Genomic DNA, 23,385 nt, shown 5'->3' with positions numbered 1-23,385 from the left:
ACTTGTTGCTCTACATCCTTTTCTGTGAGGCTCTGTGTCGAGGACAGGAGCCAGGTCTAATCATTTCCCTTAGACCTCGCGAGTTTCTACAAAGGGGAAAAAGAAGTGATGGGTCCCAAAGCATCAAATATGCATCAGAAATACTGAATAAAGGGAAGCGATGGAAAATATCTTGCCTCCCAAACTCCACCAAGATATACACAGAGCCAATTTAGCAATGAACAGGAAAGTAAAGCACTATCTAAATTCTGCTTTGAAATCCTCTTCGCTAACCTGTTATTCAAGCTTATATCTAGGTATACTTTTTAATATGCATTACCAAAACAATAACAGCTGGCAGAGGAGTGTGCTTGCGGACATGAATCATGGAGAGGATTTCTGGAAGTTGACCCTCTCGAGACGCAACATAGAATAACCTGATGGGAGAAAAATGTGGGTGGAATTGACTGTAAAATTGATCATTTCAAAGGGAAAAATCCAGAAATCTAAGAGAAAACTTGCATCTACTATTATAGCAACTGGTTTGACATTTCTTAGGTGATTATTCAGGTTCCACTGTCCCGGTAAGGCAGAGAAGCATCAAAAGAAACCTGACTTCGAATTTTATAAAATCTGCCAACATTTATCTTATTCTTTGAGGAGAAACAATAGCAACATCCAACTCAGCATAGCTCTCCCTACATATAAATAGTTCTAGGTTCCGAGTGTCGTACGTGTGCTGTCAATCCAATCCAGTCCAATGTACACACACATGCAAATGTGTGTACGCACAGACATGCACGTGTACACACACATAACAGTTACATTTTTCTGATTGGATCTTAATCTTATGGTAAAATAAAAGGGACTTTTGCAGCAAACAAAACCAAAGGGATACAGATGGCGGGGTGGTGATTTCTGGTGTCTCTTACTTTACTTTTTTCTTGTCACCTTTAGAGAAACAAAAGATTTTATCACCAGAAATAAAATGCTGTTGTTGAACTCTGCAGACATTCTATTTAAAAAAAATGAAAGAAAGAAAGAAAGAAAGAAAGAAAGAAAGAAAGAAAGAAAGAAAGAAAGAAAGAAAAGAAAGAAAAATTGTTCTATGCCCAGCTGCAGCGTAGACTATGAGTTGACAAGCAGTGCCCTCTAATGGGCAGAATGAGCCATGCTACCGATGCTCAGACGAAGACTTCGATCTTACATGTCTCTTTAAAAACAACAGCTTTGCAGGCACTATTTCTTTTCCTTTTAAAACTACTCTCATCACAGCCAATCTCAAAAACAGAAATGCATTTCTAGAAATGCTTGAACTCACTCACCTGGAGACAGCAAACACACCACCATTCATGGAGCCAAAGCAGGAGAGGGCAACAAAGATCGGGACTGCTAATGAGAAATTTCCCAGTAGCCGCTCAGAAAAGGTCTAGTGAAAGACAGAATGAAGCAAATTAATGCTCTGCCAGAAAGTGGAATAAAATGAAACAATTTAGGCCAAACTCGTTCTATGACTTTCTCTTGGCCTGCTGATACGTGTACGTTTTATAATCTTTCTTTTTGGTTAGGGTCAGACTGACTTCTTGGACAATAATCAAAAGCAGGCACCATGGCATTGCTTGTTGCAAAACTATGGGCAAGAGTCTAAACAAGCACCTTCTCTCTACTTTCATAATGCAATGATCCATTTATTGAATCTTTATCAACCATGATATCTATCATCTCTGATTCTGGTAAGTAGGAAAAGCTCAGTTCAGAAGTTCTCCTATTAGAGACAGAAATCCTTCTGTAAAATGCCTTCCCTTTAGCCTAGAAAGCCACATTTTTACAGCGAATTACAAATGTACCCTGAGAAGTGTCACAGATACTTGTTTCATCTACCAATCCCCCTGTTACAACACAGAGGTCCAGAGAGACATAATCGATGACTTAATCATTTATACCGCATATACAAGCGGTTCTAAAAATCTTTTGCCCAGAATAATCACATTAGCTGAATGTCTGTTTATTGAGCCACTCTCTCCCTCTCAGGGATCGGCCAATTCCTTCCGTGGTTTCCCATTAAAAAAAGGCTGGAATACATATACAGGTCTGCGAAAGTCGAGCCACAGAAAATACAAAAGATAAACAAGACTTCCAAAATTTCCTTTTCCGCCATGGCATATACAATACTGCAAATCTCCATTAAGGATGTATTTAAAAAACAAAACAAAACAAAACAACTATGTGGGATTCTTTAGTTGTCCTTGATGCAGCCGGTGCTGTGTAATTAATGGACCACATCACACTCTAAAAGTAAGTGCTGCCCTTTGTCTAGTAAGATGAGACGACTGACCCGACATCAGTAAGCTCTGGACACTGGCTTGTCTGGTGGGACTTATGGCAGCGGGAAAGTCTCTTTTTAATACAGTGAACACGTACATAGATTCCCATGAAATGAGATAATTTGTCCCCTGTGGATGTTGTCCACATGAGGTAATAGTGACTCTTTTAAAAGGAACTGACATCTGGTGATGGGAAGTTACTTTTTCACTCTTCATTGTTATGAGGTCATGAATAAATGCTTTCTTGCCAGTTAAGTTTTTATACAAAACTAAAAGTATGTGTCACAGATTGACAGTCTCATAACATGACCTTTGAGGGCAAAGATGGTCCTGGGGTCAAGTAAATTTTTGGAAAATGCTGTAAAATTATGAGTCTCCGCTTCTTAGGGAGTTAAAAATGCACATTAGCATCTTTAATATTCTGAGAAGTGCTAGAGCAATGACATGTTTAACTTTGAATAACTCAGTATTTCCAAAAATTAAGGATATAGTAGAAAAAAACAAACACATATGGTCCCTTGGAAATTCTTAAGTGGCACTGTGGGGAAACAAACAAAGATTTTAAGTTTGAAAAGTTTACAAACTGGGGATCCTGGGTGGCTCAGCGGTTTAGCCCCTGCCTTCAGCCCAGGGTATGATCCTGGAGTCCGGGATCGAGTCCTGCATCAGGTTCCCTACAGGAAGCCTGCTTCTCCCTCTGCCTCACTCTCTCTCTCTCTCTCTCTCTCTCTCTCTCTCTGTCTCTGTGTCTCTAATGAATAAATAAATCTTTCTAAAAAAAAAAAAGTTTACAAACAGGAAGGAGTACAGAATAAATCGCAATTTGCAGACCAAAAAATACATTCGTTTAAATTCAGTAACTGCCCACCTATCCTGCAAGTCATGTTGGAAGAATGTTTTCTTCTATTCCACACGCACACATGGAAATATGTTTTCAAGCATGAATATGGGGAAACGTTTTATATGAAACGAACAGTGCCAAGAAATCATATAGGACTCTGGCTATATCAGTTAAATGGAATATGCTAAGGTGTCTTCTAAATTTTTTAAATGCTCATTATCATTCAGGTCAAGAAGAGATTACTGAATTTCAAAACACTTTCTGCTGGAGGGAACTACTATAAAATTGCATCAACTCATTAACCTAAATTCAAATTGGCATTTTCCCAACTTGGACTTACCACCGCCACTGCATTTGAAAGCAAGAGTTCCTCGGCACTAATGGTCGTAAAGTAGGCCACATTTGTTAGCACGTAGCCAATGGTGACGATGGCCATGGATATACATATTGCAAGGGGGATGGTTCTGAAATGCACAAAGGAATTGCTTATTAGTTATCTTTTGTTAGTCATTCTCTGAAAGCAAAGACGGTACGATAACAGGCTAATTCAAACAAAGAATAAAATAGTATGTATGATAATTATAGCCTCTGTTGAGTATGCATATTTTATCAGGGTGAAGTGCTACAGTCCTTTGTAATTTAATAAGGTCCATGGGAACAGATACTTCATTTGTCTTGTCTACTGCGCTACCCTCAGAACATATGGGGCCATCCCACTCTTGTACTCCACAAATGCTACAGCAGTGTTTCTCACACTCGATCATGCATCACCTGGAAGGCTTGTTGAAACAGTTTGCTGATCCCACCTCAGAGTTTCTGATTCAGTAGGATTTGCCTTTCTAACAAGTTCCTGGGCAATTGTGCTGCTGCTGGCCGGGGGACCGCGCTTGGAGAACCATGGGTCTATATACCTTTCTAATACTAATTGACTGCCTTGACACCTTTCTAATGCTAGACCCCAAGAAGATCTTTCCCATTCAGCTTTCCGCCTTAGATAGCTTCCCTTATCAGCAAATAAGTCGTACACTTTGGGATGCATGAGAGCAAGATAGATCTACCATTCTAAATGATAGTGATGATAATTTTATATATAACGCAAAAAGCACAGAAGCGCTCACAGTAATGACTTTGCACTGCCCTGCTGTGAGTTCAAAGGAAGCTCCAGATCATGAGTATCTATTAAAGCAACAGTGCAGATAATCCCATGAAATTAGAGGTGACATGCTGTGAAGTACATATGACCGGACAGTGCTGACACTCTGTGGCATCAAGAAGTACCCAGCACAAATGCAATGTTATGTCTTCATTTAATGCACTGGCAAAGCCAGGAGTTACTGACCCTAATAATTTGATTCCATGTTACCGATACACATTACTTGCTTAACTTAATCACCTCTTCAGACTCTTTCCAGTTCAAGCAACTTAAACCTTCAGCTCCCTGCACAAAGGCTGATGGGTTTTTTAGCCATACAGCTTATCAGCCCTCATGGGGCCTTAGACCCTGCTGGGTGCCACTAATGAAGACCTCAATATAATTTCTTCCAAGATGAAAATACAGCTCAGAGCTGGGAGGGGGAAAAAAAGGCACAGCCTGCCTCTCTCCCCAAGCTGGGTATGTTTAGCACACAAAGTCCCAGCTCATTATGCTGAACAGCACTATCCCCTGTTGAGAACAGGCAAAGCTAGCCAGTCAGCAACTGCCATTCATTATGCTGCTTGGAGCCTTTCACTTCCCCTGATCCCCAAAGCCTGAAGCCTTGATGGGGAAACACATTGACCTCTAAATCCTGGCATCCTGATATAAAAGTAGCAGATGTTCCCCTTCCCCAGTGTGAAGAGGGTCTTGTGGAATTTTCAGTTAGCACCGTAACATGCATTGCTAGTTGTGATTGATAAATGCTAAATTTCAGCAGAGGAAATCACTAGGCCAATTAAATACAAAGGACTGAGTGGCATAAGGCATACTAAAGATGAGTTCTGTTTCTTCGAAAGAAAGACTATACGTAAATGCAAAGGGCTAAGAAGGCGAACTTGCAGGTATATGTGCAGCTTTTCAAACATTCACTGTATGATTTTAAACTTGAATCTTTTCTGTTTTTTTTTTTTTTTTTTTTTTAACATCCCAAATGGTGTGTTAAGCTCCTTCTCTGGAGGAGAGAAGCAGGGAGGGAGGCGGGGAGAGAGAGGCTCTCTATTCCTCGCAAGAATGGGATTAAGAAGTATAAAGTTTTCTGTTAATAAAAACTGAGGTGACATTGTTAAGTGCAGTGAAGTAACTAGCCTGTCCAGGACAAGTCCCATCAGATGACGCTGCAAATTAGCAGGGGAAGTCAGTCTGAAATCTGGGCTGTGACCCTCCCAGCATAGAATCTAGCCTCAGCTGGGCTTTTCCAAGGCAACCTCCCCACTTCCTGCTTCAAAATAATGGTATGTCTGAGGGATGTTTTCTGAATTGGTTTTAGCAGAAGGAAATCCTAAAAAAAAAAATCCAACTTTTTTTTCTCCACTTGTCAATGACAAAAACTATAGCACTAGCTACTGCCATTAACTTGGTGGCTGTTATGTGCCTGATATTTTATAAGGTACTTTACATATTTGCCTCATTTTATCTTCAGAAAATCCTGTGAGTTAGGAGCATCATCACCATTTTGTATATGAGGAAATTAAGTCTAAGAGAGTCTAAATAATTGTTTAAAGATACAGAACTGGTAAGTAGAAACCCAGAAGTCAACTGATCAATCCTAGCTCAAGGCACAGCTTATTAACCACTAAGATGTACTCTCTTTCTCATGCATGTGGGTCCTCAATCTCTTAACTCTTAATTTTCAGAGAAATCATAATTGTTGAAATCATAATTGTTTGCAATCATATATAAGAGCTTTGCAAAACTCTTATCAAGACCAATAATGCAGTTTTACTTACCATAAAGGAGGGAAAAAAGTTATTCTGTGACTTTTACAATTTTTTTGTGTAACATGAGCTTTAAGGTCAAGTGGATGAACTTTTTTTTTAATAAATTTATTTTTTATTGGTGTTCAATTTGTCAAAATACAGAATAACACCCAGTGCTCATCCCATCTAGTGCCCACCTCAGTGTCCGCCACCCAGTCACCTCCACCCCCCACCCATTTCCCCTTCCACCACCCCTAGTTCGCTTCCCAGAGTTAGGAGTCTCATGTTCTGTCTCCCTTTCTGATATTTCCTACCCATTTCTTCTCCTTTCCCCTTTATTACCTTTCACTATTTTTTATATTCCCCAAATGAATGAGAAAGTGGATGAACTTTTGAAAAAAAGTTTCAATGTTTAGAAAATTTGGGGGTAGATTCAAAAGACAACAGAAGCTCACCTAATAAATTTCCCTAGACAATTTTTGCAGAAGAGGAGGAAAAGCGAGCATGTTTGTCAGAGAAGCTGAAATGTATAGATTATTAACAAATTTACTATCAGCCAGATATACTATATAGATTCTGGGGGTGGGGAGAGTCAAAGGAACCTAAACGATAAGACAAAAGTAAGAAAGGGTCCAACCTTGTTGCAATTCACAACATGCCCAGGAATTCCTCTCTCAGAAAATTAAGCCATGGGAATTGGAGGGGGTGTGGCAAAAAAGCCAATGTCTTCTGTGCTCCAGTTCCACTGCATTTTGACAAAGGGAAGGAGGAGAAGAGCTTGCGGCTGCCTTGGCATAAACAGCAATCAATTACCAAGGAAAGCAGTTGACGTGTTCAGAAGGGCTTGGCACCATGTGGTTAACTCCTGGGTTTCAAGCATCAAAGCTTAAGAGCCACTGGGTGAGCTGATAAAAGCTATTAGGCCATGCCAGAGCAATCTTTCTGGAGGCTTTAGATGCAGAGGGCAGATAAGCACAGTTAGTAACTCAAGATTAAGGCAAATGGCACGTGATAATAAAATGAATTAAAGGGACTAGTAGACCACTGATACTTCAAAGCCTCTGTGTTACTGTGAGGTATCCTCCAATTCCAAGTGCACCGAAAGCATTGTCTTTAAGCTGAATAAAAATAACTCATCCCTCTGAGTTCTACTCTTTTGTGAATGTTTGTGCATGCCTGTTATGATTAACAAGAAAAGAGTTACTTAATCCTTAGGACCTCTAGTCATTATACAAAGTCTTTTCAATTAAAGGCCATTAAGTATGTGAGAATCCAATAATTTTATTAGCTGCCCTTAGTTTTCAATCAAAAGGTCTTGGGCAGTCTTCCTTTCCTGTGGGCTTATTTTATTTTATTTTATTTTATTTCATTTCATTTTATTTATTTATTTATTTTTTATTTATTTATTTATTTTTTCCCCGATGCAAACACATGAGGGTATGTGGGCTTATTTTAAATCGGTACCTATAACCAGTCTATGTCACACATGGATAAATACTTGTTTTCTTAGAAATTATTAAATGGAAGTCTCTGGAACATCTGCTTAAAAGCACTTCATTGTAAGGAATGAAGTGGAATCCAAAGGGTCCCAAAAGTAATGTCTGGTAGCTTATATTTGTATAATCTACAAAGCACTGACAAATACACGTTATCTTCAAATATACACACGTCATTCCAAATCCTTTGTGGAATGAGAGAGAGTATAGACGAATAAGAAACAAAATTCTCAACAATCAAATAAGAGGTTGTCAAAATTGTTCCCACCCTTTTCAAACATGAGAACCAGAAGGCTCAGAAAGGTTCAGTGATGTGGTCAAGGTCACAAAAATAGTAAGTGGGAGGGTTGAAACTTGAGCCTACATCTTTCAGCTCTAAGCTCCACATTTACCACATATCTTTCGCCATATCACCCCTACTTTGTACTTGCTCTAACTCCACGCACGAGGTCCCTGGGATTCTCAGGTGCTGACAGACATGTGTTTTATTCTGTATGATACAAATATCAGAAAACTGAATGTGACGATGTGACACGTTATGAGCCAAGTGTATTTCTCTAGGTTCCACATAGTTCTCATGAATAAACTTGCAAATAATAAATATACCATGGGATGCATTTTTTAATGTGCTCTACAACTGTGATAGAGCATCAGAAATGACCACTGTTTCCAAGGGTTTATGTTGACTCTTGCTACAAACACCAAATGAGTAAACCTAGCTTGATTCTCCAGAGATCTGAGGATACCTGAAGCTATAGGGATTTCTGAGGTTCAAACCATATGAGTAATTTAGTAATCACTTGAATTTAGAATATTCCTAAAATTGTTTTCTAACTTGATCAAAATTTTCTGATTTTGTGAACCAAAAGGAGTTCCACACAATCCTCAGTGTCGCGGTGCATACAATCGAGACCACAGAACGCATTGATCCTGGGGCATCTAAAATTGTCTCTGGGCCGTGGGACTGGGCATGATGACAATCTTAAAGCCTGCTCTTTTTGTGTTCAAGAATCTTCTAAGGAGGGAAGTGACTGATGTTTCACAATTTCTTTTTTTTTTTTTAAGATTTTAATTATTTATGAGAGACAGAGAGAGAGAGAGAGAGAGGGACAGAGACACAGGCAGAGGGAGAAGCAGGCTCCATGCAGGGAGCCCGACGCGGAACTCGATCCCAGAACCCCAGGATCACACCCTGGGCCAAAGGCAGGTGCTAAACTGCTGAGCCATCCAGGGATCCCATTTCACAGTTTCTATTTAAAAATCATTAAGATTTTAACACATGTATGTGACATTCAGGAAAAAGGGGGGAAGGAAAGATTAAGAAGAGCAAGAACATGGTAAACTTCTTAATTTGTGAGATACAAAAAAGAAAGTAAACAATTTTCTAATTTTTTTCAATTCTATTAATAAACTAGGCACTATTTATTCATATATAATTGAAATGGAACTGTGATTCATCTCAACACAAAGTATTTAAAATTATACTAAGTATCTCTTGATTCCAAGTTTTTTTCCAGAATCATTCTTAACACTTTATTTATAATTACCCTATGAAGACCTTGAAAGCTTTTCTATAGCTCAGACACAGAAATGACTCAAACATCTCTTTTATTTCTCTCTTCTGTATCCACTATCAATCAATTAATTTTTGCTGATTCACGGTTTATATACTGCTGTTAGTTTTGTCACTCTTATAACTTCGGTCACGTGTTATAGTCAAAAAGATAATAGTATATCTTAAAGAAAATCAATCTATATTTTTTCATTCACATGATTTTTTTCCATACATTTTTACATACTTTCCCTGACTCTTGCTCATACAGAACACTCCAGAGAGCCCTGGGCGCTGAATCATCTTATCTGGCTATGTGTTTTCTGACATTTCTAGCACAAATTGATTTACAAATAAGTGTTTTTGATAGTTTTCCAGACTTGAAACAATTAGATTACAGGTGGCTGGACTCACGAATTCTTTTGTGTGTTTTCAGTGATTTTGCCTCATTGTCATTTAGTGCTATCACTATATCTCTAGTTATCCATGGTGAGTGGGAATTGGGCTGTTGATGACAGAAAAGAAATGCACTTGAGGAGACATAGCAAGGAGTTAGGGGAAATGTGTGGGTTGTCGCTGAAAGAAAAAAAAAAAAAACACAGCGAGAGGAAGAATCATGTTCAGTTCTAACTTAATCACAATTCCTGGGCCAAGGATGAACACAAAGATGTGACAAACAGATTGTCACATAAAGGTACACCGTGATCCCACTGATTTCAGGCATTAAACACCTGCCCTCTGCTCCTAAAAGGATCATGGCAAGGCTACAGATGTTGTCACTGAGGCATTTTAAATTTCAATACTACTGATGTCTAATCTAAATCTCACCATTCTCCATTGTCCACAGATGAAGAAGTCCATAAACAGAAAGAGAAGACAGAGAGACCTGTAGAGAAATGTAAGAAATGAACAGACACAGATTAAAAGACTGCAGGGCTGAAGGAAGCTCCCGGGAAAATGTAAGGAGGGAAGAATGTACAGCAACACCAGATAGAACAAAGAACTAAAACAAAAACTTACAATTCAGAAACACAGGGTGATAAGCGATCAGACGCATTAGTGTAAATGTTCAATCCCTAAAAATACTTAATTTTTTATCCTATTAGAATAAATTCATCGCTAAGTAAAATTATTTGGCAAAATGTAGCTTGAGAATACATTTTCATTTGCTTGAGTTTCATTCAAAAAGATTAACATGGCTACATCTCACTTTCTCTCATTTTCTAGAGATTTAGAGTATGTCTTCCAGATATACTACAATTATTTATATTTATCATGGGTATAATAAAGATATTAGTGGGCAAGTCTGAGTGGAGAAAAAAAATGGTTTCTAGTAAAATGTTAGAAATTAAATAGCTGAAAAGATAAAATATCTTAAGAACAATAACTTAAATTTCACACTAATGTTCAATTCGTATTTTTGTTACACTGTTTTTATGATATGCCTTTTAAAATTTCATTATTTTCCTCAGGATTTAGCCTGAAATACATTACAATAATGCAACATCTCAGGAACCGTTCTTTGGAAGAGAGTCCCTAAAATCCAGATGTATGGATGAAATAACCACCAACCACACATTTATGTACCTCTTTCCAAAGTATAAATTGTTCCTGGGAAGAGCTACCCACACGGGCCACATTTGCCAGACTCTCTTGTATTTGGGTGAGAGGGTGACTTATCCTCGATCTCAACTGATGGGGCAATTAAAGGCCAAAGCGGGCTGCCTCGTTACCCCTTTCGCCTGACAGCTAGTTGCAGAAAATCTATAGAGTGGCAAAGCCACACTGTGAAAGGAATCTAGGTCACAGAATCGACATGTATAAGAAGGCCCACCGGTTAGCCAGGGACATCACTGGCTAACATCACATCACCAGTTAGCCACTGGACTGTTACATGATTTAAGAATTAAATTTTTGATGGTTGAAAGCCATTGAAGACTTGCGGTTTGTTTGTTGTAGCAGCTGGCATTACCCTGACCAATAAAAGAATGAAAGGCCTCATTATATCAAGGTCTCAATTAGTTTATATAAGACTTAAAAGAGTCCTCATTAAATTTTCTCATATATTATGTTGTTTTATAAAAGACCAGTATATGGTATAAAATTCTTAAAACACTGTCCCAACTTACAAAACACAAATTAAAACAATCGTATCTGAGAAGATTAAAAATTAATCATTATTCAAACTTCCCAGAAATGCAACAAAGATAGATCTCCTTGTTTGCTACTTTAAAATAGAAAATCTCAGGGAATCCCGGGGAGGCTCAGCAGTTTAGTGTCTGCCTTTGGCCCAGGGTGTGATCCTGGAGACCTCGGATCGAGTCCCATGTCAGGCTCCCTGGATGGAGCCTGCTTCTCCCTCTGCCTGTGTCTCTGCCTCTCTCTCTCTCTCTCTCTGTGTCTTTCATGAATAAATAAATAAAATCTTTAAAAAAAATAGAAAATCTCCTGCACTTCTAACAACTGTCACCCATCCAACAAAGACCAAAGCACAATAGTCTCTTGTTTTGACCAAAGGCATATAATAACACAATGCAATGTTAAATAAAAATACTCTTATGCCAAGAACAAGGCAACATAAAATAAATATACCCACTTTGGCATAGTAAATGGAAATTAGAGTCAAAATTCCCTCAGGCTATAAGCACATATCTTGGAAGGAACAGATGACATTTCTCCTACTATATACGCATAAACCAGTTCCAGGCACATTTCTGATCAGCCACGTGATAAGAAACGGAACAGGTAAATGTGGAGATGTTCAACCATGATAAATAACTACCGCTCATACCACCAAAAATTGCCATCAACATTTCTGAACGATGACAAATTTAATTATTAGTAATAATTTTACTTTGATATCTGGTGGTCAAATAGATAAGTGACTCTCCAGTTGGCTGCTCTGGGAATCAGAACAGAAACTGGACAACAGGCAAGGTTACAGACTACCCTGTTCTCATTCAGGTCAACCAGATCGGTCCTCTCTTCCTTGTTCTATTCATTGATACTCTGTAATACAACTGAGGGTTTCAATAGTTTTAAAATCACTGCTCTACATTCTACAAGTCAAATTATGTCTTCAGATCATTTTTTTGGACCCAATACCGGCTTCCTAAAGTATCATTTTGAAAATAATATGAATTCGTTTTGTAAAGCTGCTATATATGAATGATTAACATATGCATTTATTTGACACTATAAAGTTGAAAATATATATATATATATATATATATATTTTTTTTTTTTTTTTACCGCAACAAGTCTCTATTTATACTCCTAGGGTAATTCTTTGCAGGAAAAGTACAAAGTCAACAGACGCTCCAAGAGCTATGACCCAGCTTTAGTAAGTTGGTAAAGCCATACGGCAGGGCTACAGAGAGCATGACACAGCAGGCTGATGAAGCAGTAGAGAAAGGCAAAGATGAGAAGAAGTAGAGTTGATGGACCAAGAACCTTGCCAGTCGAGAGAGGTGATGTGTCCTTGCCAAGAAAGTGATGATGAAGATGCCTGATTGGAATGGTTCACAGCTCCCTGAAGAGGTCACAAAGGCCCAGAAAATGGCAGCACCTCCTTCAAGCCCTCCCTCTTCTCTCTGCAGGCTGCCCATTTGCAAAGATTCATACTCGCAGCAGAAATGGAAATTTTGTGATCTTTTATCTTTCAGCTCAAAAGTTAAACTCTCTGAACAATAAGCTTTATGCTTTATGTTTACTAATGCCTTTTCTTAGGCTACAAGGATTCATAGGCACACTCTCTCTAGGCATAATTTTCTCAAGTCAAATATACTGTGCAGTAGCTGAGGGACTATAAAATAGAAGTGGTCCTTATGGGGCAGGCTCCACGCTCAGTGGGGGGTCTGCTCTAGATTCTCTCCCTCTGCCCCTATGCTGACTCATGCACAAACGGGCATACTCGAGTATATATATTTGTATATTTGTATATTGTATATATAAATATATACATATATTTGTATATATATTTGTATATGGTATATGTATATATATACACATATTTGTATATATATATACATATATTTGTATATACATGTATTTGTATTTGTATATATATACATATATTTTTATATGTGTTTACAGGCATACTCGAGTATATGGTGTATATATATATATAATTATTTATATATAGTATATAATAACATATTAATATTGTATCTATTTGACCACCAGATATCATATATATATAACATCCCAGGTATAAACTGTCTTTTCACAATATCTTTTCCCCAGAGTTTTGCCTTTGATTTTGTTTTAACTTAAGTTCATAGAATTTTGAAAAATTTTCTGGACTCCAATCTGAAGGCTGAGTGTAGTCACATTCCAGTCACTTGAAGGGACTCAAACAGATCACTGAATCTCTCCAGGTTTACACTTCCTTATCAGTTAAAAAGAGTATTGAATTAGGGCACTTGGGTGGCTCAGTCAGTTGAGCCTCAGAGTCTTGGTTTCAGCTCAGGTTGTGGTCTCATGGGTCCTGAGTTTGAGCCCTGAGTCAGGCTCCATGCTCAGTGGGGAGTCTGCTCTAGACTCTTCCCCTGCACCTTTGCTGACTCATGCACAAACTTGCATACTCAAGGGCTCTCTCTCTCTCAAATTGATAAGTCTTTTTTTAAAGGGGTATTGAATGAATAGAGTCTAAAGTCTGTATCACTTGAAAGTTCATTATCAACCACTTTAGCAAATAAAACTAATCCATAAAGATAGTTCAACAGAATTCTTTAAAAACTCAGTTGAGCACTTGCTGATGTACCAGAGCATTCTGAGGCAATGTCTCTCATTGCCTCGTTCTGTCATGCAGAGGAAAGAATAGGATGCTGACTTTACAATCTCTTCTCCTGGGCTCTGGAGATTATGATTCTATTCTCAACCAGGAATACCAGCACATCAAAGCATCTTCTATCATTACAACTTCGAAGTATCAGCCTGGCTGAAAATATTGATCATTAGTAAAGATCACTTGAAGGAAAAGTGGTCTGTCCATTCTTCCAGTTTCTAAAATGGTATATGCAGATCCAGTCAGACCTCTGGAAGGCCACATCATAAGACCATTTTATCATAGACACTCATATAATGTCTTTGCAAGTCACTATATTTTATGTCTCAGCTCTTTCTTTTTAAGGTTTTATTTATTAATTTATGAGAGATGCAGAGAGAGAGGCAGAGACATAGGCAAAGGGAGAAGCAGGATCCCTGTGAGGAACCTGATGCGGGACTCGATCCCAGGACCCTTGGATCACGACCTGAGCCAAAAGCAGACTCTCAAACACTGAGCCACCCAGGTGCCCCTATGTCTCAACTTTAATCAGAATGCTACTCTAAATATATTTTTAAAAAATCATCTGAATTTTAGGAGAATATTTGTAGTAATGTCATTTGTAGTAATTGTCATTTGTCAATTGCATCTGTTGTTACTCACCAAATTCTAGAAAGAACTTAAGGCCATTCACTGAGCATTATAAAGTACCTTCAAAATGTTTCCTTTAAATCTGTAGCACAAACATTTTTGAGAGAAGTTGACAGGACTCTTTGTCACCCTCAAAGATACCTCTGCTTTTCATATAGCTTGTAACCACATATGGAAAGAGTTACTGGCCTCCTTGGCTTTTTGTATTTTTTATTTATTTATTTATTTATTTATTTATTTATTTATTTATTTTTGCTTTTTAACAATCTCTTATTTCTAGGAGATGTGGTTCATTAAAACAGGGAGAGAAGAAAACTAGGTTAAAAGATACGACATGGGATTTAAGAAATCTTTAAAATAGGAACTTGTTTACAATACTGATGGGAGGACTCATAAAACTTACCAAATGTAAATTACTTCAACCAAACGAAGCTATCATTTCAACTTTCTTTTACATTATTCTCACAGCCATGCGATAAATCTGCACAACCCTCCCAAAAGAAGACTTTAAAAAAATAAATAAATGGAAGCCATGAAGAGGAATGAGGGGGAAAAAAAATAGTTAAGAGGCAGCTTTAACAGAGAAAAGAAATGTTTATTCCACCAAATCCTCATGAGAATTCTAAATTATTAAATCTCTGAGAACACCTGATTTATGAACAGGATAACACAGCCCCTAGCCAAAATCATTTTTAATAAAAAGCAGGAAACCTCCTGAAGTTCGTCTCAGATTTAATATCAAACACAGCAGCCACACATGAACATTTCCCCATAAAACACAAACACAGCAGGGCATGATCGGCTGGCAGCCATCAGTGGGGCGTCAGCAGAACAAACAAACAGGGTGTTGGAACCATGGGAGGGACCAGGCCTCGCAATCAAGATGAAACAGCCAATGGAAAGGGACCACAGACTGAACCCATGTCAATGAGGAAGGAAGGAGGCTTAGGGTAGACTCATTTCTAAATATACAACAACAGCCAGCCCACACTCCTGGTCAAAACACTGAGCTTCCCGACTGACAGATTTGAGAGAGCAACACAATTGTGCATTTGTGCTGAATTTTATGCATGAACTTAGAATATACCAGGTGACTGGGAACCACCATAAGAAAGCAAAACCTAGTAAAGAAATAATCCAACATTGCCATTTTTGTTCTGTAAAAAAAAAAAGGACAGCTAAAATATGTATAAAAATGTGATTCAAATATTTTCCAATGGATATGTGGACATCAAGGAAAAAGTAGCCTATTTTTTCTAATGTATGTTTACTTAGGAATGGTGTTTATTACCATGATTAAAACCTACGTGGTAAAGGATTTTTCTCAGGAATATGAATTCAACTAGTTCAAATAATAATATAATATAATATAATATAATATAATATAATATAATATAAATACATAATGTATAAATATACATATAAAATAATTAACTGCATTTATGTTTAATCCCTTACAGAGCAGTTTCAACAATTATAAGGATAATAAGGAAATATTTTTTGCTTATTTCCATTAAAATTTTAGCATTTGGTGTTTTGTTAAAAAAAATATTCTGGGAAATAGAAAATCATCATAAAAGGCCCTCTGTTAGAGTTCAGAGATTAGAAAAAGAAAGGCAAAAGGGGGAAAAGAGTAAGGCTAATATTACTGACAAATACCTTTTAGGTTATTTTAATTGGTATTTTCAAAATGTGAAAGAAGAAAGAGAAGAAAACAATTTAGTAATTAACTGTCGGATACAGGAAAGGAAATAATTCGACTATAAAGGATTTAGCTATACATAGAGTATATGTTTATATAGGCAGAAAAACTATGAGTGTTAAATTTCAAAGCATTATACAGTTTTCCTTCCCATTCATGAAAAGCCAAGAGGAGTAACTGCCTGCCTACAAATATAAGTTATACAGAATCTTAATTTATTCAGAGAGAAAAAGTAGTAATTAAGGTCACTTTTCTGTCCAGATAAGAAAGGATGTTAAACTTTCAATAAAAACTATATAGTAATTGGCTGATGTATCAATAGAAAGACTAAGTCAAGCAGAATAAATTACCTTGAAATACCTTAAAATTACCTTGAAATAGTATATAACATAACAAAGTATAGCAATTGTCATAATTTATGAGAAGTATTATAAACTAAGTAAGTAAATATCATAAACTAAGGAGTAATATGACTGTTCAATAAATGCTGGGGCATTGAAATATTGGGGGGAAATCAAAAGCCTACATTATATCGTACTAAAAGAAATCCATTCCAGATAAGTTAAAAAGCTTAATGTCCAAAAGAAATCAGGAACAAACAAACAGAAAATATGAGTGATATATAAGTGATCTAGGGATACAAAAAAAGCTTATGGTGGAAAAGCCATCCACAGAGATACTTTTAAATTCTTATATTATTTTACACTCTTATATTTAAATGTAGTATACTTAAAAATTAACTAATTTAAATAACTAATATTAACTAATTAAATTATGATATATAAATTCAAACTTCTATGAACTGAATCATAAAGAAAATTTAGTTACGTGAAAAACTGTGACAGAATTTGGCAATCAATATAATAAAGAATTAGTACCCATAATATACAAAAAAACTCTTTTGAATCACAAATATTCATGCCCCAAAATGTCAACCACATAGAACTAAACATGGGGAAAGGATTAAGCCTTATATATGATTTTAAAAATGCAATTTAAAACAATGAGGCATAACTTTTGCTTTACAATTAACAAAGATTTTTGTAAATAATGACACCCAATGCTGATTAAGTATTCTTAACTATTACTATTGAGTGAGGAAACCGATGTACATGCTTTGGAGAGCATCTGGGTAAGACAAAGAGATACTTAAAAAGTTTATTGCCTTTGACATAGTAATTCTCTTCCAGCAATCTTCCTAAGAAAATAATTAAATAGGTACAAAGATTTATATATTAAATTATACCACAGCATTATCATACTAAAAAAATTGGAAACATTTTCAACGCCTAACAGGAAAATAAGTAAATGCTGGTATACCTACCCAACGAAATACTATACCATCATTACAAATGCTGCTTACTAAGATTTTAGAGATCAAGGAAAATCTAATGAAATGATGTTAAATAAAAAAGCAGGATAGATCTAGATGAATAAAAAGAGAGTCGAGCTCGAGATACAACAAATCTGGAATGGCAGGACAGACGTCATGATGCCTTTGAGCTGCTGGGAATGCAGCAATGAATGTTACAGATGAATGAGCCCCGGCCCTCATAAAGGAAACAGACAATAAATAAATAAGTAAATCCATAGTGTAATGCCAAAGCGATGAAGAAAAATATGAAAAAAATGTGTATGTACATTTATCTCAAGTAATATAATGAAATAGAGATGCGCACGGCACAAACATAGGCATATATACACACCCGGGGGCGGAGGGGAAGCAAAATATCAAAGTAATAACAGTTTCTATTTGATGTGATTATGAGATAACAGGTGCTTTTAATTTTCTTCTACATAGTTTCTGGTCTTTTAAAATTCGACTATCCTCTATTATTAAAACAGAGAGGGAAAGACCATGTACGGTTAATGAAAATACCATGAAAATCATAAAGTTTTACTTTTACTTTCTGGCAGAGTATAGAAACCATAGGAGTTTTCCTTTCTATAACTTGATTAAACCATAACTGCTAGTTGGAAATTTGCATCCTGGTCATTAAAAAATGGCATAAACAAGATGTGTCTGGTAGGAGAAATAGGAGAACCAGCCCACCAGGATGTCTCGTGCTCCCAGGTGCCTGGGAGCTGTGGAGTTGGGGAGGCCTGGCTCAGAGGGGAGGGAAGTCTGCAGGGAAATGCCTTAGAAGTGGCAACAACAGGAGCAGAAGTAGCCTTATCTTTCCGAGAACAGGAAACCCTGCCTCTGTGTGGGTCAGACTTGCATCTGAAACTTGAGGGCTGGAAAGCACCTACACATCCAGGTGGAGCTGTCTCCCTCGCTGCAGTTCAGAGTTCAGGTTGTGGCTCAACAAAAACACAAAGGGCTCTGAGTCACCAGAGAGGGACATCACTGAGTTCGATTTGCAGTTGCCTCTCCTTGGCCAGAGGCCATGGCACAAAGAGGATCAAATAGCTAAGCACTTACATACATTTAAAACACATTTAACCTTTCTTCCACCAGACCCTGAGCAGCTACAAATCAGTAGTTTTAAAGCATGACCTCCTCTTGCCATCTATCGTGTTCATTTCTTTTGTCATTTTTCTGGCTTAAAACAAAATTAATCGTGTCTTCTATATCAATTTCTCTTTTGCTTGCCTCAGGCCAGAATATGGGAAGTGATATCTTGATTGTTTGATAATGTCGATACAGAAAAATTAAATATTCCCCCCCCCCACAAAGAGATATAAAAACTATTTTGAGAATCAGGGTGTCTGTCAAAATCTTAAAGAAAATAAAAAGCAACTATTTCCTTACAATATCCTAACATTTCAACATTTCCCAGTCATAAAGTGTCTGCTTTAATTGTGCAACCAGATGACCTTCAATAAACAACCTGGAATAGATTATTTAATTCAGCTAGCCTAGGACCCCTTTCATTATGTGTTTGAAAAACGGCTTTAGAAAGTCGAATGCAGGCAAATGTTAATGCTTTTATACATTTTTAAAAGCATTTTTGTTCCATTCTCAAATAACATACAGGTCACTCCTAATGATCACATTCTTCCCCAGCTAATTTCGAGGCTAAAATCTTGCCATATCCATCACTCTTAGATTTGTATTCAACAGTGCTAAGTGTTTGAAAGGAGGACTAGAAAGGGATCAGTATTTTAAATATAAACAAATGTAAATATAGACAAATTAATCCATCTCTCTGACTTCAGTTCTTTATCTTTACAATGAAAGGGATAGAAAATTTGATGGCTACCTCCTGCCCAATTCAAAAATCCCAGGCTCAAATTGAACACCAATAAAAAATAAATTTATTATTAAAAAAAAAAAATCCCAGGCTTTTGTGATATATTTCCTCAAGGTCAAGTCCATTGTGTTTTAAATTATATTAGGAAGTTAGTCTAATAAACTAGGCCAGCCATGCCAATGTGTGAATGAAGGAAAGTGAATGGGTGGAGAACTATTTGTATACATAGGTAACATGAAAACTGAAGCAATTTAGAAATTAATAAACATCCTCACCTCTTTTGCTATCTATCCCTAAGAGAATGACCATGACGGGATAATGTCAGTGAGAGAAAAAAAAATGACATCATCCAAGGCCTACAGGAGACAAACTTTGGAGGAGGTAAGACATGAGATGCCTATAAAAAGCTCTGTGATTAAAACAAACAAACAAACAAACAAACTCTGTGATAGGTAACCAATGAGCCTCTAGAAACAACTCTGCTTAGAAAGTCATGCATGATAGTCTTTAGTCTCTCTTATTTTGTGTCATATGAGTAAATGTTGTAAACTTTAGTTTTACATATTATGAAATGCTTGAGCTGTATGGTATAGACTTAATTTTATAAACAATCTTCCATATAATATTGCTTATCTTACTATATAAACCAGTGGCCATGGTGTTTGATCACCGCATTCTCAACTAATATGCATTAGTATTGATTATTATTAAGCTTTTGTCACAGGTAGCTCTCCCGATCTGTTCCACCTATCTAACTTTATTTTTTTATTTTATTTATTAATTAATGAGAGAGAGAAAGAGAGAGGCAGAGACACAGGCAGAGGGAGAAGCAGGCTCCATGCAGGGAGCCCGATGTGGGACTCGATCCCGGGACTCCAGGATCATGCTCCAAGCTGAAGGCAGATGCTTAACCACTGAGCCACCCAGGTGTCCCCCTATCTAACTTTAAAAGAGAGAGAGGGGGCACCTCAGTGGCCCAGTCAGTTAAGTGTCTGATTCTTGAGTTCCACTCAGGTCAGGATCTCGGGATCATGGGACTGAGCCCTGTGTCAGGCTCTCCACCAGTACTGAGTGTGGAGTCTGCTTGTCTCCCTCTCTTTTTGCTTCTCCTCATGCTCACCTATGCACATTCTCTCTCTAAAATAAATAAATCTTGAAAAAAAAAACACAAAACTTAAAAGAGAGAAAGAATGAGAAAAGGGACAAGTGAGAAAATGACACAGTAGAAAACAACTGGGAAAACCATCTGACTATTAAAAGCTCTGAGCTTGTCTCCTTAGAAAAACCAACATAGTACTATATGTTTTTGAAAAACAACCATATGAGACTAGAAAAGCCTACTTCTGAGACTGAGATAATTTCCACTTCCTTTGGCAAGATGCTTCAAATAAGAGTGTTTTTGCCTTGTCATAATGGATTTCAAACCCAACATTTAAGCAGTGTACACAAAAAGCAATACTTTGGTCAAATTCATAAGTCCTGATCTGATAATCCCTCTTAGATTTCAAATGAGCTAATGACATGTTTCATAACAAAAAATAAAAAGTAAATGGTCTGCCATTAAGTATCTACTATAAGCCAAGTATTGTCAGACACCTCAGTATATTATTTCCAATTCTCACAAAAACTCCACAAGGTAAGCATTAGAATGTTCATTTAAAAGATGGCTAAAGGAATGAATATACATTTTTGAAAGTTATTACAAATCAATCTTTCTTTCTCTCTCCCTCTTTCTCTCAGTCTCCCTCACCCTTTCCTTCTTTATTTTCTTAGGTAGCAACATAAATATTTATTATTATAAATTAATTCATTAAATGCTAACCAGACTATTAGAAATGTCTAATGCTTGACCTATTAGATCTATCAGAGAAGATACCTCTCTGCATAGGCAATTCCGTCACCATATACGTCTAATTTTTCTTGAGAAAAATATAAAACACACAGAAATAGACTAGTATGAACAACATCCTGCACCATAGAAGTTTAGAAACCATTCTGCACCTTTGTTAGGCACGTATGATAAAAACAGTAAACAGAATCCAGGACCCATCATGACACACATAACTGATCTCCCCAACGAGTGCATTAACACCGGCCTATATCCCTCCTGGTGCATTCCAGATCCTACACTTCAGATGACCCCAGTAAATTAGATTCCACAGCTTGGATCTAATCCTAGATCTTCATATCTAATGATTAAGCTCTCATAGGATGTCAATCTGGCTTCACTCCTTACCCTACCCCCACCCCCACCATCTGTCTGTTCAAACTTCTTATACATTTTCTGAAAAAACTCAAAGTTTTAGGCCCATTCAATCTCCCAATCATCATGATATCTAGAAACTGGCTACAAAATCCCTTTCTCTGGGTCTATTTGTCTTCCTGAGACAGATCTGTCTAAGTTTCTCTCCCTTGGCCATATTCCCAAAGGATATCTTCATGTCAAACTGGGTACTCGCATGTCATCAATTAGAATCATACTAGAGTTGAAAGGAAACTCAGAATTTGATACTCCATCATTCCTTTCCTACAGCTGAGAAATCAGAGGCTCAGAGAAGATAAAGGAGATAGCTATGGTCACAAATTTACATATCTCCAGAACTGGAAGTAGAACCTTAGTTGCTTGATTCTAAGTACAAAGCTCTTTCCACAACACCAGTGAGAATCTCCTGTGCTTCAGTGAGGTCAGTTGCTATCCAGCCCAAATCTTGCCCTGCACTGGCTTTGCTATTCCCCTCTCCTCCTTAACCCACCCTTTCCTAGAAACCAAATGTTTTAAAGTCAGATCTTTGACACAACTTATTTGAAATATTTCCAAGCCTTGCCTCAGGATTCTATTTGACCTTAAAATTTAAGGAAGGGTTCCCTTAATCTTCCTAGCATGTGACACTTTCCCCCAGTAACGGAGACCTATGGTGTAGTACATGACTCCCCACATTGGTTCGCATATATTCACTAATCTAAAAATAGAACCAAAATATTATAGAATTAAAAGCAAGCTTAAGCAATGGCCTGCCTCATTTTTCCACCTGACTATCTAAAGAATCATAGCTAAATGATCATTTCTTTTATCTCTATTTTGGGATTCCTAATGCCTAATCAAATTCCCTTGTTTCAATACTTATAAATATAATTTTATCTTAAAATGAACTTTCTTCTCATTTAACTTGATTTTATTTGCTCTTCTTCTGGCATAGAGAATAAATGATCCCATCATTTTCATTAAAAAGTAAAAAGGACAACTCTATTTTTTAAGAGAGTATGTGAGCACCATGTTGACTCATCCATTTTCCCTAAGCAGTTTAGTTCATATCTTTGAACTGGGAAAATGTGGCCATTATGAGGCTATTTGCCAGAATTTTCTGCCACATGATTTGTCAGGCCCAGAAGGCAATTAACGTTTCAAAGATATTGCTTTTGTTGAAAATAAACATATAAAAGAAGACTGAAATGTGACTTCTTGGATTATAACTCTCTTTAAACTGTTCATATATCACAAAAAGAAAATCCATTGAAACTACCATCAGGTTCATCTTCTCTAAACACCATTTCATATATACCCAAAACTTGCAACACACCCCCGACCTACCCATCCCATTGGCTACTGGATCAGCTCCCAAATTCTTCTAATGGAGGCTCACCTCATGACAGCATCCACCTCTTACTACCATTTCACCTTATACTCTTCTTTACAATTCTTTACTGTAGCTACAGAGGTCTACACACCATTTGCAACCATGGCTATGTGTATGCACACCCCCCAGTGAGATGGCTTTACTTCTTTATTCTACCTTTGTAAATCCTACTTTTCTCCCAACTTCCTCTTCCATAGCAAAGTTACTTTCTTAGCCATACAACACTGTGTACACCCATGAGTCACTTCTGCTTTGCTTCTCAAAGGGATCAGTTGGCATGCTAAAAAGAGTACATGCTCTGAAACCAAACAGCGCATGGATTATAATCCTAATCTTCTCACTCATTAC

The 23,385-nt window shown here is 37.1% G+C and overlaps 1 protein-coding gene across 1 annotated transcript in view; it reads right to left on the bottom strand.

Moving 5' to 3' along the window:
• SLC7A11 (solute carrier family 7 member 11) overlaps positions 1–23,385 on the bottom strand; it is a 68,386-nt gene that overhangs the window by 2,996 nt on the left and 42,005 nt on the right. The window contains 3 exon segments of the mRNA NM_001301862.1: positions 320–416; positions 1,305–1,408; positions 3,485–3,608. Of these exon segments, the coding sequence (NP_001288791.1) occupies positions 320–416; positions 1,305–1,408; positions 3,485–3,608 (325 nt within the window).

Source organism: Canis lupus, chromosome 19, assembly GCF_011100685.1.
Source record: "Canis lupus familiaris isolate Mischka breed German Shepherd chromosome 19, alternate assembly UU_Cfam_GSD_1.0, whole genome shotgun sequence".
Classification (NCBI taxonomy): Eukaryota; Metazoa; Chordata; class Mammalia; order Carnivora; family Canidae; genus Canis; species Canis lupus.
This window is presented reverse-complemented; position numbering and strand designations above follow the sequence as displayed.